The 16,143-nt window shown below is 40.7% G+C and overlaps 1 protein-coding gene across 1 annotated transcript; it reads left to right on the forward strand.

The window, feature by feature from the left end:
* The first annotated feature begins 290 nt into the window (after positions 1–290).
* Positions 291–15,667, forward strand: MCOLN3 (mucolipin TRP cation channel 3). Its single transcript, XM_042819568.1, has 14 exons — positions 291–376; positions 685–914; positions 2,134–2,301; positions 5,674–5,827; positions 6,286–6,370; positions 6,452–6,548; positions 7,147–7,246; positions 9,131–9,243; positions 9,324–9,473; positions 10,947–11,048; positions 11,160–11,282; positions 11,862–12,068; positions 12,458–12,587; positions 14,438–15,667. The coding sequence occupies exons 2-14, from the start codon at positions 687–689 to the stop codon at positions 14,455–14,457; spliced, it is 1,677 nt and encodes a 558-aa protein (XP_042675502.1). The 5' UTR covers positions 291–376; positions 685–686; the 3' UTR covers positions 14,458–15,667.
* The last annotated feature ends 476 nt before the right edge of the window (positions 15,668–16,143 follow it).

The raw sequence follows: 16,143 nt of genomic DNA on the forward strand, positions 1-16,143 counted from the left end.
CCGGGTCCAAACTTGTTGCCACCTGACAGCTGAGCTCCTCGTGATGCTTACCATTACCTTCGGTCGTACTGCCAGGTTCATGATCACCAGTGGTTTGCATTCAGGCTTTTATGGATGTAACAATCAATATAGTGGTGCTAAGTGCCAGTTAGTGGCTCAGGTAATGTATCTGAATTGCACTTGGCACACTGGGGCTCTGCTTTCAGTGAAGAATGATGCTATCAGTGACGTCTGAGAAAAGCACTGTTTGTCTTGAAAACTGCGTTTCTTTTGGGTACTGGACAGCTGATGGGTAACTGGGGAACACCAGCTCCAGGAAGAGATACATGTCCAGAGCGCTGCAGAGAGGCTTTAGTGCTCTTCTGGACAGGAGGAAGTGAGTCACAATGTCCTGCATATGTGGTGCTGGTGTTGGGGAACGAGAGGGGGAGAGGTTTTCCATAAGTGACTGCATCATTCCAAACGGACAGAAATTCCATTTGTAATTGAATGTTAAGTTACCTGTATGGGTTCTGCCTCCAGAGCGTGTGCACTAGGAGTTAGCTCTTCAGCTCAGTGTGACATGTGGGTACCTTCACAGAAGACAAACAGCTCTGGGGCCCAGGTTGTCACCGCAGGCTGATCTAATGCTGCTGTATTAATGCTTGCATGTTTTCCAACCGCCACAGACGTTTGTTGTTTCAGCAATGGAGACTCCTGAAGTGGCTGTAAGCAGCTGCAGCGCTCTGGATGAGGAGGGGATCTGCAGCTACAGACAACACCTCTCACTGCCACAGGAGCTGCTGGCAGAAGACCAGCTCAGGAGGAAGCTGAAGTTCTTCTTCATGAACCCATGTGAAAAATTCTGGGCTCGGGGCAGAAAACCTTGGAAACTTGGGATTCAACTGCTCAAAATAGCAATGGTTACCATTCAGGTGAGTACTGTGTAAGCAGGGACTCGATCCAGTGAATTCAAATGAGGGGTGCAGATGACAAAGGCTTTTCCTTGGCCAGCGTATAGACTGAAGGACAGACTGCAGAACTGTCTTGATCACGTAGATGTAGCATAGATCTCAGGATCCTGGATGACATACTTCTCAAACTACTGACTGAAAAAGATTTCCTGAGAGTGGAGATGAAAGAAACCATCTTTAATGATTTCTTTTTTCCCCCTTTCCCCTCTGGTTGTTATCTGTCCCATTTTACAATTAGAAATAAAATTTTACGGCAAAAGAATCTAAATAAGATCTGGACTTTTCAGATAAAACAGGTAATTAAATCTTTGTGCTATTGATTTGCTAGTGCATTCCTGTGTGTCTTCAACACCCAGCTTGCCCACAGACTGCTTTAGTGTCTTTGCTGAGTTATCCTTATCAAAAACTAAATATCCAGTTTGCCCTGTGGCCATAAAGCTGATCCGTAGACTGCTGGTTCAGACTTACCTCTGATGAGTTTCTTCGTAATACTGCCAGACACTGGTTGTGAAACAATAGGCGCTGAAGAGAACTGTGAGCTCCTGCAAACAATAGAGCACATTCTTCTGGGAAACTTTCCCAGCCCGGATAGCAGCTAGCAGGGTTTTATGCCAACTTCATGAGCTGTTGCAGTATGTGATGACTCTGAAGTTATCCTGTTAAAGCGCCATTTTCATCTGTTGCTGTCAAGGCACCTTTTACTCAAACCTGAGAGAAAGACGTTTGGTTTTTTGTTTGTTTGTTTTGTTTGCGTTTGTTTGTTTTTGAGTTGTCCTCAATTTGCCTTTTTCTGCACTGGAGTCAGGACTTCAAAATGAGGTCTGGTTATGTCTTGTCCCACCTTTTTCTCTGAGAAATACTTAAGTTTCCTAAGGCAAATTATATTAGTGTCAGGCTGAAGTAACAAAGACATGTAACAATATATGGGTAGATTGAATTTGAGATAGTATCCTTTTCTTTGTGAAAATGCAAGTCCTTAGCCAGCAAGCTGGTCATCCTGTTGAAGGAACCATTGTTTCCTTAAAGCTTTCTTTTGACCAGCTCTGAAATGGAATAGCCTGCATATTAGTGCCGTGTTTACCAGCATGATGAGGGTAACTAGCTGTTTTAGGACAGAATTTGTCTATTAGTGCAGAAGCCCAATTTGTCTTTGAATAGGAAATATAAATGTCTTTTTCAGCTGGTACTTTTTGGATTGAGCAATCAAATGGTGGTTGCCTTCAAAGAAGAGAACACTATTGCATTCAAACATCTCTTCTTGAAAGGGTACATGGACAGAATGGATGATACCTATGCAGTATACACACAGACAGATGTCTATGACCAAATATTCTTTGCCATCAATCAGGTAAGGATTGCCACTGCAATGAATGCAATATAGACGCTCTTTACCTGGGTGCACCTTCTTCCTCTTTCATTCTGGATTGTGTCTGAGATTGAATGCATGTGCCTGTTGCTTAATGCTGGAATACTGACTTGCTTACGTAGTTGGTAGAGGGAAAGGCTGTGTCCCATCTATTGAATGAAAATTGTAATGTGATATACAAGAAGTAACACATTTTGAGTTAATGCTTCCTGGAGACTTACTTTTCATGAGAAGATGAGGTTCCAGACACTGCTTTTCTTATGCTGTTTACAGGACTTTATGTTGAGATAACAAATTGGGATTGCTGAGTATTTAAGAATTTTTATTGAATGGCAGACTACTCTGCTGGATTTTCTTAAACAGGAGGCTGTAGACCTCCCACTTTTTTTTTTTTTCTTCTTTTTTTTCTCCTAATGGATTCAATTACAGTTTTTGGAGAGAGGGAAAAAACAAACAAACAAACCTGTAGCCAAGAGTAAATGCTGCACACAATGTGCTGGTCACCAGACAGGCTCTGAAGAGAAATGGCTCTTTGGCACATCCATGACTTTGAGTCTTCTGTAAAAGGCAAGTGTCAGAGGCACTCGCTCAAACATAGTTGCACTTCAGTGCTTGCAGTGAACTTTCAGTCCCCATCCACAGTCAACGTACTTCAGCTCTTCAATTTTTCTTGCTGTGGGAGGCATATTTCTTTAGTGGCATTAAAGTAACATGGAGTTAAGTGGAACAGGAGTGAAAGACTAGGAAAAATCTGAAATGACTCAGACCTCACTGCTCTTCCTGTACCATAAGTCATTAAAAAAGATAAAAAGCTTTGCTATATTATTTGCTAAATTAGTTCTGTGGCCTTCTTCTGTATGCACTTCAACAGGCCCATGTCTCTCCTGTACTGAGGACTCCACATCTGGATATGGCTTTACTTCAGGTAAAGCCATTTTTTGAATGAACCAGTGGAGAAATCTGCTGTTTTTTCAGCAAAAGAAACAGTCTGGCTCTCGTTGCCAGAGCAATGGACTTGTGCAGACATCCCTGGAGCTGATCAATAGATTTTGTTCTCAATGAGCTGTTTGGATTTTAGCTAGAGTGCTTTGCAAATATTGAATTACGTTTTCTACAAGGATTACAAGAAGAAAAATAACACACAGCAAAAAGGCAGTTAGACCCAAATCCTACACTTTTTGCTTTTGTCAAATACCTTAAAGTAGATGTGTCCAACTCGTGGCCCTGGGGCAGCATGCAGCCAGGCACAGCTGGCACTTCGGCCAGCCCCTGTCCCACACCATCATGACAGAGCCACCACTCTGCAGAACCGTCACTCAGCTCCAACTGAACACCAGTGCAGTATTAACCTCCTCTGGGCTAAAACTGGGTCATAAGGAGAGCTTCAAGATCGCAAAAATTATACAGATTTTGCTTATTTACGACTCCATTTTCAGTCAACGTAAACATATTACACGTGAATTTTCAAATAGAATGTACGGAATTGCAATCAAAAATCTGATCATGTCTCTCTACCAGATTTTATAAGTCCTCTCTCACCAGAGAGAAATACTCCTCACTTCACAGTCACACCTTATCTATGTCATTGCTTTCTGCAGTGTGTACATTTGTGAACAACTGTGCTCAAGGATGAAGTACAGGAGTAAAATTTCATCAAAAATCTTTACTGAAGACCTTTAGAACTCACTAAGAATTGCAACCACTTCCATCAAAACGGACTGATGTGTTAGTTTCACAAAAACAAGGTCAAATGTCCCGCTAGTTCTGTATTTTTATTGCTTTACTTATATACATAAACTATAGTATATATTTTGTGGGTGCTCCTCTGCAAGTAATGCTTCCTGTTTTATTGTGTTGGCCCACAGTGTTAGGGACAAATTTCAGTGGGGTGGCAGTAAAGCTGAACCTTCCCACCACTATCCCATTATGTGTGGTTGCAGTGTGGCAAATGGCAGCAGAGGGGCAGTCTGACAGCATGGTGTCTGGCACAGAAATGTGTATGAAGGAAAGCTGTGTTATTTAATTCCTCCATGCAGAAAAATGCAAGATCTCACCCCTGGATCAGGGCAACCCTCACTACTAATACAAGCTAGAGATGAAAGGGAAATTGCAGCCCTGACAAAACAAATGTAGGGGTACTGGTGGATGGAAAGGTAGACATCAGCCAGCAATGTGCTTTGCAGCCCAAAAAGCCAACCACATCCTGGCCTGTATCAAAAGAAGCATGGCCAGCAGTGTGAGGGTGGCGATCGTTCCCTCTGATCTGTATTGCTGAGGCCTTTCCTGGAGTATTGCCTCCAGATGTGGAGTCCTCAGTACAGGAGAGACATGGACCTGTTGAAGTGCATCCAGAAGAAGGCCACAGAATAATCCCAGAGATGGAACACCTCTCCTAGAAGGACAGGTAAGAGAGCTGGAACTGTTCAGCCTGGAGAAGAGAAGGCTGCCATGTGACCTGATAGTGGCCTTTCAGTATCTAAAGGGAAGCTATAGAAAAGAAAGGGACAGACTCTTTAGCAGGGTCTGTGGTGGTAGAACAAGGGGAAATGGCTTCAAGCTCAGGGAGGGAAGATTTAAGTTAGATGTGAGGAAAAAGTCTTTTACAGTAAGGGTAGTGAGGCACTGGAACAAACTGTCTAGAGATGTGGTTGATGCCTCATCACTCAAGACTTTCAATGTGAATTTGGATCAAGCTCTGGGCAGTCTGATCTAGCTGTGCATGTTCCTGTTCATTGTAGGGGATTTGGACTAGATGACCTTTAAAGGTCCCTTCCAACTCTAAGGAGTCTATAAAAAAATGTCACACATTGAACACATATGGAGACCAAACAGTGGATGTGAGCACAGTGAGGTGGTGGGTGATGCATTTCAGCAGTGGCAAAAGAAACAGTAGATCACCTCCACTGGCACAGATTTGTCTGGGTATGGCATGTGGCCTCCTTCTCATTGCTGGTGAAAATGCACAGCTAATAGTGGTGACCGTGCTGAAAGAGAGTGTTTTGTAGCTGAGAATGTGCTCTATTCCATAGTATTATTATGCTCTTTGTATCACCTATAGTTTGGAAATAATTAAGAGGCATTACTTTTGGATTGACCTTTGTAAATGCAGTCCTAGACAATTCCTCTTTATTCAGTGCAGCCCAGGAGAGCCAACAGGTTGTACACCCATGCTTTAAAGTATATGAAGACTCAGCTGTAGTGTGACAAAGTTCTTTAGATGATCTTTTAACTAAAAAGAAAGGTTATGGCATAAATCTAAACTCTTGTTATCTTTGTGTGTGTTAGTTTGTTTCCCAAGAGATTGGTAGTTCTGGTGCCATCTAACTTTGTTAATCTCTTTGTTCTGAACTTTAGTACTTACAGTTGCCCAACATTTCTGTTGGAAACCATGCTTATGAGAAGAAAGGAGCAGAAGAGACAGCTCTGGCTGTATGTCAACAGTTCTACAAGCAAGGAACCATCTGTCCTGGAAATGACACCTTTGATATAGACCCAGAGATTGTGACTGGTGATGAATCTAATCTGTTGTATTATTTCTTTGGGAGGAGGGACCCTACACTTGAAGATACATTCTTAGTGAACATCCAGTATTTTATAGTTGTATCAAATGATCTGTACTGAACTTATTACTAGCCAAAACTGGTAAGAAAATGACTGTGTAACTAACCTTCCTTTCAGGGAAACAGTCCTTTATATCTACTGCACAAACAGTGATGCTGTTAGCACTATGACTGTACAAGGCTGATTTCAGGCGCCTTCCCGGTGAATTCATGCTGAATAACTTGGCTGATGTTCAGAAAGCCAACGTATTTGTAACTGAGACTCCAAAGTGACTCATCACTTAAGTATGCTATCTTTACTGCTCTAGACAACTGCACTTCACAGCGTTGGGAGTGGGAAGGGCAGATTACAGTCAAAGAGCGTGATAACCTCCGAGATATTATTGTGAGTACTTATCCATTGCAGACTGCTTCTACATTGAGCCATTGATGTCTCTAGACAACAGAACAGTGGGAAAGCACAATTTGAATTTCACTCTGGATTTTCACAGGTAAGAAGGAGTAAATACCTCCTGCATTGATGTTTTTGTGCATTTTCTTTGCAAAAAAACTAATGCGAGACCCTGTTCCAGGCTAGTGGCAGTGCAACTCATGTTCAATCTGAAGGCAATCAACCTCCAGACCGTTCGTCACCATGAGCTCCCTGACTGTTACGATTTCACCCTGACGGTACACTGATGTCTCCCCTGTGTCTTTCAGTTCAAAAATGAGAAACCATTCATGCTTATTTACTATATGCAGTCAGTGCAGATGTTTTCTGAGGACTGCTGGGCATCATTCAGTGTCCTCAGTGGAGTCTGGATTACTCTGCCATGAATTAGTACCCTGTAAACTACTCTCACGTGTTACTGTAGGTTTGGGCACATGTGATACAGTCCTTAGGTGCTTGTTCGGTTTACAGTTCAGTTTACAGTTTTGTAATCTAATCCCATTGAAGTATGGGAAGAACATGAACCTCTTCTCTTTAGAGAGATGTTTCTAGGAATGTGTTGCGTTTGTTTTTTTTTTTCAGACCATGGGGATGTGGGGCTGTACTTAAAAGAATTCCACCTGTATTTTGGTATTTACTTAATCAAGTAATACCAGACTTGTTTTTCATTTTGTCAAGACTTGACTTGAATAAACAGGAATTACTTTAATCATAAGCAACTTTCATAACTTCTGCCTGAGGAGAATTATTCTGAATTATTGTGCAAACTTAGCAGTACAATATACTAAATATATAATGTTTTAACAGTCACTTTTAATTAATTTTTTGTTACTACAGATAGTGTTTGATAATAAAGCCCACAGTGGAAGAATCAAAATCAGTCTAGACAATGAAATAGAGATCAGGGAATGTAAAGACTGGCATGTTTCTGGATCAAGTAAGTGATATAACTTAAATTTTCATGCTAGTTAACCTTTATTTAAAGATGAGGCACTATTGACATACACTGTCTAATAGGTACACTCCAAATCCTGTTTGTTTGTTTTTTGGGAAGAATTGTTCTTAAACAACTGTGAAACCTTGTACCATCAATACTGTTGCACCAAAATGTTTTCATCATTCTGGTTTTGGCTGTTGAGCTTAAGCTGCTCACTGTTTACAGCAGGCTGTGAAGCATTGCTCTAGCACCAGGCAACGGAAGGACATGCGATAGTGGTGGAAAGTTGAACCTGATTCACTCTTATTTCAGGACTTAACAGCAGGCAGATAAGGAAGCACTGTTGTGCTGCTAGGAAGGGCTGCTAGAATGAAAGAGCCAGAAATACTCCTGATTGCTGCTTGAACATACTTTAGCGTGTATCTGAGTCTAACTGAGCTGTGCAGCATGGTTGAGTGTCTATCTTAAATAGGAGATAATAGGAGCACCCTTTGTTGGGAGCTATTATCTCCAGTCAAAACTTTGCCAGAGGTCTTTGTAAATTAATCTCTTTGAACACCAGAAGCTTTGCAGGATTTTAAATTCCACTTGTTTTTCATTGGGGCTTTTTATTTATTTATTTATTTATGATGAAAGAAGTCTATTTTTCTATTTTGTTGCTGTACCTGCATTAGGAAATTCCCTCGTCAACAGCTGGTATTAAGAAAAGGAGAGTTGTTTTTTTAAGATGCTACCTGGAATTAATTTTATGAATTCAATGAAATGCATCACAGAGGATGAAACGCGCTGTTTAAGCAAACATACAATCTGCTAAACCATCAGCTGGCTTTGTTAGATGCCGTGTTATAAATGTACACCAGATGGCATGCTACCTCTAAGAGATTACTTGTGCAGCAGGACAAGGGTTTGATAGCAGGCCTCTATAATAATCTGCATTTGACATTGATGTAGATTGCCTCTCTGACAGTTTTCAGTATCATCTGCTGAAGTACTCTGTACTATTTTTTGAAAGCCAAACAAAAATACGAAGGCGTTGATGTCAAATGCTGCTATTCTGAACCATGCAGAACAACCTGCAGAACCATCTTGTTTGGCACCAGTACACGTGCCAGAGACTTCTAAACAAGAAGAAGGTGGGCTTTTTCTGGGTAGTTGGTATCTCTGTGATGTCTACTAGTGTATCAGCACCCCATTTTGGAGACTTGCTGCTGCCCATTCTTTCATCCTTGGCATTAATTTTCTTCAGTTTTTTTTCTAAAATGTAGGAATTCTTTTAGAATTAAAAATCAAATCCTCATACTAACTCCATCTAGATTCTGCTGTATGATAAGGATAAAAAGGAAAAAGATGTCTACCAGTACTTTTGGTGCAAAAATTGTCTGTAAATGATCAAGAATGTTATTTTTAGTAAAAAAAGATATGGAGAGATCATGTCTAGCTTAGTGTTGGTCATAGCTATCTGAGTAGTAGTGCAAACTAAGGACAGAAGAGCCAACTGATAGTCAAATTCTGTTCTGGAAGAGAAGATACATATCGTAGAATTCCTGAGATTGTTTTTTTATACAAATGTTTGGCTCAAAGGGCCATTCCAGTGCTTGCAAAATAGACAAGTCCTACCTCCCATTCTGCAGCATTCACACTTAGATATATTTGACATTTTTGAGATGGTGTCAACCTTTCCAAATTAGCTGGATAGGTATTGGCAGCGCAGATATACTTGTGTGTCTCTTGAAAATGTCAGACAAGCTTTTGTGGGAAAAATGTAAGGATAAACATAGCAAACATCAAAAACTGATTCATACTTCAATACTCAAGATGAAATGTATCTGATTATATATAAATGCATGATTATATATATAAACATGTATGTTTTTGTTCCTGCAGTACAGAAGAATACGCATTACATGATGATTTTTGATGCTTTTGTCATACTCATCTGTCTGAGTTCGCTGATCCTTTGCACGCGATCAGTGGTCAAAGGAATTCGGCTCCAAAGAGTGGGTATGACTCTTCCTTTGGAAAGTCTTTGTGTTTTGCATTAGTCTAATGAACTTTTCCCTCTTTTCCTTTCCCCCAGGAATTTGTAAGTTTTTTCCTATATTATTACAAGAAAGAAGTATCTTACAATGATCAGATGGAATTTGTCAATGGCTGGTATATCCTCATTATGGTTAGTGATGTCCTAACTATCACTGGATCAACTCTCAAAATGGAGATACAGGCCAAGGTAAGATACTTACACTGCTAGGTGGAAGCGATTTCTGTCTCACCTAGGTTTAAATCTCTGAGGTCTCTAGGCTGGCTGTACTCGGTTCCAACTGGCAAAAATTTCAAAACTCTGGAATTATAACTCAAGTGTATTGTTCCCAAATATCCCTGTATATTATAGTTCCAGTTCTCTTTGCTCCTTTCAAGTGCTTAACTGGCATAGAGATTTTCTTCTTAAGCATCACTTTTCTGCTTTCCTAGCTTATGGTTTCCAGCATGTACCTAACACTCAGCCACAGCCTGGTTTAGCCTTCAATTTCTAAACTGACTAACTACAGAAAATAAATAAATATGAAATGTTGGGCAACAAAAGTTGCAATATGTTACACTGAAGCACTCTAGTATTCAGATCATGCTGTTTTTTTTACTGAATCTGTATCAGACTTTGAAGCATAGCATTACAACACAACAGACTTTGGACGGCAGTGATGAAAGGACAGAGCTGAAATCAATCTGGTGACTGCTTGATTATCACACATTGCTCTGTCTTACTTTAGGAGCTGTAAACTTAGAAGTAGAAAGGAGCTAAGATGAGAGAGGTCCATGCTCACTCAGAAGAGGTCCATTCTCTCATGGAAAGGAGTGAATACTTTTTATTCAAGTCAGCTGTCCAGATGTGAGCATTTTGGAAAAGAGGCTCAATTCAAAGTGTAGGGTAACTTGGATGAAAATGGACCAGTATGTAGAGATGGAAAAAACCCAGCTAAGTGCTGATAAAATATACATGAAGCTCTGGTCAGAACTAATTAAAAGCTAATTATTCTTCTCCTTGACAACTTTCTATACCTCACAGGCCTTTGCTACATAGCAAAATCCTCCTTAGTATTTACCTGAACTCTGCTGACACTTCGAAATATATATATTATATATATTATATATATATATGTATATAAAATAAATATATAAAGCTTTATCTACATCCTGGAAGAGCTGTTTTTGCTCTGTAGTTCTAAAATCAGGTTTACACTCAAAGTTGGGATGGGGCAGAGAGATTCCCAAGCTGGTATGGGGAATCTGCTGTTGCAGTTGCAGCAGATTGCAGCAGCAGTGTCTGCAGGTCTGGGAACAGCACGAGGTGTTTTCAGGGCCACGCAGCAGGACCTGTTGAGTTTTGCATTGAGAGGGCTTGTTTGCATCTGCAGCTGCAGTCCAGCTGTGCTGTTAGCAAACAAAGCTTAGCTCATGGTGAGAATCTGGTTCATCAACAGTAATTTTTAAAGGCACGTGGAATGAGTAACAGTTTGAAAGTTCCCTTATTTTTTGGTGACACTTCTGCTCTGTACAACATATTGCCCCAAACTAATTTCTAATGGGAGAGCTTTTTAAGGAAAACAAAGTTTCGTATTAGATCTTTGTAGTAATGAGAGTTGCAATTTAAAACCTGTCATTTGTTATAATACCTGATTCTTTTTTTTTTTTTTTTTTCCTTTAGAGTCTGACAAGTTATGACGTTTGTAGCATACTCCTAGGAACATCCACTATGCTCGTGTGGCTTGGAGTCATTCGCTACCTAGGTTTCTTTCAGAAGTATAATGTAAGGATCTCCTGAGATCTTCATGCTGTTGGTATTTATTCTGTTTGCTGCTATAAGACAACATGAAGAAATGCCTGGTTGAATTCTTAATGTTTGCATTGCTTTCTGCAGCTTCTCATTCTAACGCTGCGAGCAGCATTACCCAACGTCATGAGGTTCTGCTGCTGTGCTGCTATGATCTATCTAGGCTATTGTTTCTGTGGATGGATTGTACTGGGGCCATACCATGTGAAGGTAACATGCTCAAGATTAAAAATACAATGTGAATAATAGAATAGATTCTAAATGAATAAGAGTTTACTGCTGTTATCCTCTAAGTTTCCATGTCAAGACTTCCCTTAATACAAAAATCATTCATCTTCAACATGATGCTACTGTTTGGGCAGCCTGACTGTCACAACATGGTCAGACTTCCCGCTGGTTGTGAAAGCTCTGAGTCAGGAGTGGAAGCTGCTGTGACTTTCAGTCATATGGTGGGAGTCCTGCGTGGTATTTTGAGAAACCATTTTGATCTCACAGAACACTGTTATCAGACTAAAGCTTTGGAGATATTATCCTTTTTTAAGGTGAAATTGGCTTACAAATAGGAAGAAAAAAGTTTACAAAAGAATGAATTGATTGCTTCTGTGTAAAGGAGGGACCAACTGCTCATTCCATACATGCTTTCCGGTTAGCACTACGTGTTGTCATGCTCTGGGTGTACAAAATGTTCAGAGGAGCCAGTCCACAGCCATATATCTATCTCCTTCAGGTTATATACAGTCTAGGGCCCCAAATAAAGTGTCAACTGTGGATGTCCTTGTCTTTTTCCAGTTCCGTTCTCTGAATGTGGTTTCTGAATGCCTCTTTTCGTTGATAAACGGAGATGACATGTTTGCCACTTTTGCAAAAATGCAGCAGAAAAGTTACTTGGTTTGGTTATTCAGTAGAATCTACCTCTACTCCTTCATCAGTCTGTTCATCTACATGGTGCTAAGTCTCTTCATTGCACTCATTACGGATACATATGAAACTATCAAGGTAAGCATGAACTCTTAAAATTTATTTGCAATAAAAAAGAAAAGATTGGTGCTATCCAGACTCTCATCCCCCTTGATATTTTGGCTTGCTGTGCAAGCCAGTTTTATGAACGAATATAAAAGCTATTTTTGAGGGCATGGAGTGATTGCAAGAGATTTTTACTTTGGTTTTCTTATAAGCCTATCTGAGTTCCTCTCCTAATGGATGCTTATTATCAACTGAAAAGTAGAAATTTCATATTCAATTCTCTGAATCTTCTAATTTCATGCTTGAATAATACCTGAAAAGTGGTCAGGGGAGGCAAGTCTTATTTTATGTTCTTATTGTATTGCTTTAGGCTATTCTGTGCTTTAGCCTTGTTAAAGGTTTAACTAACTATCAATTTTTAGCACTACCAACAAGATGGCTTTCCAGAGACAGAACTTCAGAGATTTATATCACAGTGCAAAGACTTACCAAACTCTGGGAGGTACAGATTAGAAGAGGAAAGTTCTGTATCTCTCTTCTGCTGTTGTAATGGTAAGTACCTGTGTTAAAATTATACATTAATATATACGCAAATGCAACACACCACAGAATATCCCTGGTGCAGTGTTTATGAAGCATACTTGATTTGGGGGGGCAAGGAAAAAAATAAAACACTGCAATAATAAGAAACTATTTACTCAATAATGAGTGCTTTACAATGAAACACTGGAGTGAAAAGTCTGTCACTGTTGCCACTGCTAAAACACACTACCCACTGCATCACTGTGCTCACACCTGCTGTTTGGTCCCCATAAACATTCAGCAAGCATCAAGGAATGTCAATGGGTGCCATTTTTTCCACATGGAGGATTTCAGTGACACACCTTTGCTTTGTACAGGCTTCCATGTCAGTTGCCCTCTGCTGCCATCTATCACACAGAAACAAAATGTAACAGCATATTGGTGGGAAGGTTCAACTATTACTGTCATCCCGCCAACATCCAACTGACATTGTGGGCCAACATAATAAAACAGGAGGCATTACTTTCAGAGCAGCCCTTGTAAATACACACAGTAACTTGGGAACCCCGTATGTGTCATGTGCAAATATTAATTCTTTCTGTACCAACAGTCGGGACTTGCTGAACTCATTCTGTGTTCTCTTATCCACTTTTTAATTATACTTTATCCAGAGGTTTGCAAATTTAGATGGTAGCAGGCCAGAAACTTTTGGAAAAAATCAGCTTGAAAAGACTTTAAAATGGTACACAGCTTAAGTATCATTATCACAGCTCTTAGAGAAGGACTGCCTAACTTCCACTATGGAGAGCGTAATGCTTCAGTTACTTAACACTTTGTTTCTTCAGAACTACCAATTGCAGGATATGTGGTTTATATTTAACCCAGCTGGCTGCAGCTCTGAGCCTTGCTTGCAGAAGGGCCCCTTGGTGTGGGAGCCTTAAACACTTGCAGCTTCCTAAAAAGATCCAAGACATTTGCATCTCCTTGTTATGGGCTTTTCTGAGGGTGATGTGTTTGTTAATTGTCATGTATCTATGAAGGAGAGGAGGTGGGGGCACGTTTTGGAGCCAGGACAGAGCAGAGCCTGCAGCAACACTGCCTAGAGCTGAGAGCCTTGCTCTGACCAGTTGCCTTACTTGGGATGAAAGCGTAGGATGAAGTGGAGCAGGCCTTCTTGCTCCTGGGTAAAGGGCGCTGATGTTAATATTTCCTTTTCTGTCACACCTCTCCATGTGGTCAGGCAAGAAACAACATGAGGCAGGGATCAGGACTCTAGAAGAGCATTTGAAAGTTAAAACCTGATTGCTCTCAAGCAATTTGTTCTTCAGGAGGACTGGGTAGCCCACAGAGCCCTGGATGCAAATGGAGCTGCAGGCATCAAAGTACCTGGCTTTGGACCCTTATTTCCTGACTGATCATTTAATTATTTTATTTTGGTGGCAAATGTGATCTGTCTGTGTTCCTCATGCTATGCACATCAGTGCTCCAAACTGCTTATATCTGGAAGTAGCATGATTCTGTCCTTGGAAGCTAGACTAGGGACTGACGTCGTGGTTGCCTAGAATTAGTGGACGTTGCTCCTTCAGCTCAGTTTTGTGTCCTGGCTTTACTTTGAAACCACGATCTGTGGGAACAAACAAGTATCGCAAGTGGTAAAGGTGATACAGCTTCTGTTCCTTCAATAGTCATGTGGCCCTGCAATACACATGGGGCTCCTCCAAAGTCTTTCACATGTTAAAAATGTTTTAAGATGGTTAATGGTAGTTTTGTACCACCAGATACCTAATTAGATAGTTCAGATGCATTTTCAAGGCTTCCTGTACAATTTAACTATTATTTTGGTGTGTGCTCCTGACGTTTTTTCCCCTTCTCCTGCACAGGTCCTAGTGAACATATCTGATGGTCTGTGGGAGCATACCATGGAGGCTCTGAAGCAGTGCACATTGCAGGAAGTGGGTAGTTTAGAGCTGGTGGAAAATCTTACACCCTAAGTCTAAATGCTTTTCCCCAAAACCAGTGTAAACCTGTGGCAAAAGCTTGTGATATACTTGCAGCCTTTCTGGTCAGGCGCTCTCACTTCTAGCTCAGGTTTGTTTGTTTTTTAGCTTTGTTCTATTTGTTTCCTCAGTTAAAATTTTCTAGACTGCAAAGGGCATTAACAAGCTGTCTGTGTTCAGACTTGGCTAGACTAAATGGGTAGACTAGGAAGGCAGTAACTTTCAACACAAAGAAATAGTATCAGGCAACAGTGACTTTGAGCATCAAGCTAGCCCTCAGTACTAAAGGCATTCTCTCTCATGCATTGAGTGAATTAAAGCAGTCTGGTGCCCTCAAGCAGTTTTCTATATCTGTAATACTCAAGAAAAAAAAAAATTAAATCTATGACATTTGGTGAAACTTGTTTCTGGAGTCAGTACAGGGGGTTGATGTACAAGCCATTCAAATATGGTTCTGAGCATCAACCAAACATTTGTATGAGGAGAAGCACCATGCACATGGCAGTCTCCTCTCAGAGAGGTGAGGACATGAAAGGCTGGAAATGAATTCGGAGGGGTGAGGTGAGTGGAGAGATGTGGATGTCCCACATCCAGCCCCAGCCAAGGGTCCCTTACAGCATTCTGCTGAGCAGTGTGCTGACCTTACATTTTTTAAGGAATAGTCAGGCAGAAGAACTTTTAAAGTATTTATTTTTAAGTAGAGAACTTCCTTTAGTATACCAGTCTATAAACCTGGACTAAGGTAAAGACATGGACTCTGAGAGTCATCTCACCACACATTAGAAACTGATGTTTTCTACCAAGCTGTATGACCTGGTACTGTCTGTGGCTGTCTAGAACATTAGATCTTACACACGTTCGGTTTTGTCAACTTAGTTTATATAGTTTGCTCATTGTGGTACCATGCAATGGATGCCTTATTTCCTATAGTTTCTTCACTATAGGAGAAGAATAGAAAGACAAAGGAAAGCATATTTTAGATAACCTGCATTTTAAGCAACAATCCTGTAAGTGTGTGTGAAATCATGCAATGAAATTCTGTATGCTGCACACCAACAGAGTGCACACTAAACACCTTTTGTCTGGATGTTTACCTACTGCAAATGCACTACAATAAACACCTGCAGTTGCCATAACTACTGTGTGTATGGGTGGTCATTTCAAGAGTAAATATTTTGCCAGGTTAGTATATAAGATTAAAAATGAACAATATGTATGACTGTACATTATGTAATTTCTGAAGCAGTACCTACAGCATGCAGATGTGCACTGCCTGGAGCCAGGCTCCTTCTCGGGTGCCACAGTGAGGAGCTGGTCTCCCCTGGCTCTTGGTAACAGCTGTGCAGGGTGCCATGGGAAGCAGTAAGTGAGTGCAAAGCCTTGCACTACGGGTGCTTTTGTGCTGAAACTTCTCTGACAGCTGCTTCAGGTCATGGACTTCTGAAGCTTTTCAAGGAGGTTCATGGCATCCTGGCCTTGAGAGGCAAACAATAAGCAAGCATGTGTTCTGTTGGCACTTTCAACTGCTTACAGATCTTTGACAACACACAACCTAAGAATGTGCATGTGTAAGACCTGGTGTGGGTGCA

This window comes from Centrocercus urophasianus, unplaced genomic scaffold, assembly GCF_019232065.1.
Source record: "Centrocercus urophasianus isolate 14NV4802_14NV808 unplaced genomic scaffold, USGS_Curo_1.0 seq_18, whole genome shotgun sequence".
Taxonomy (NCBI): domain Eukaryota; kingdom Metazoa; phylum Chordata; class Aves; order Galliformes; family Phasianidae; genus Centrocercus; species Centrocercus urophasianus.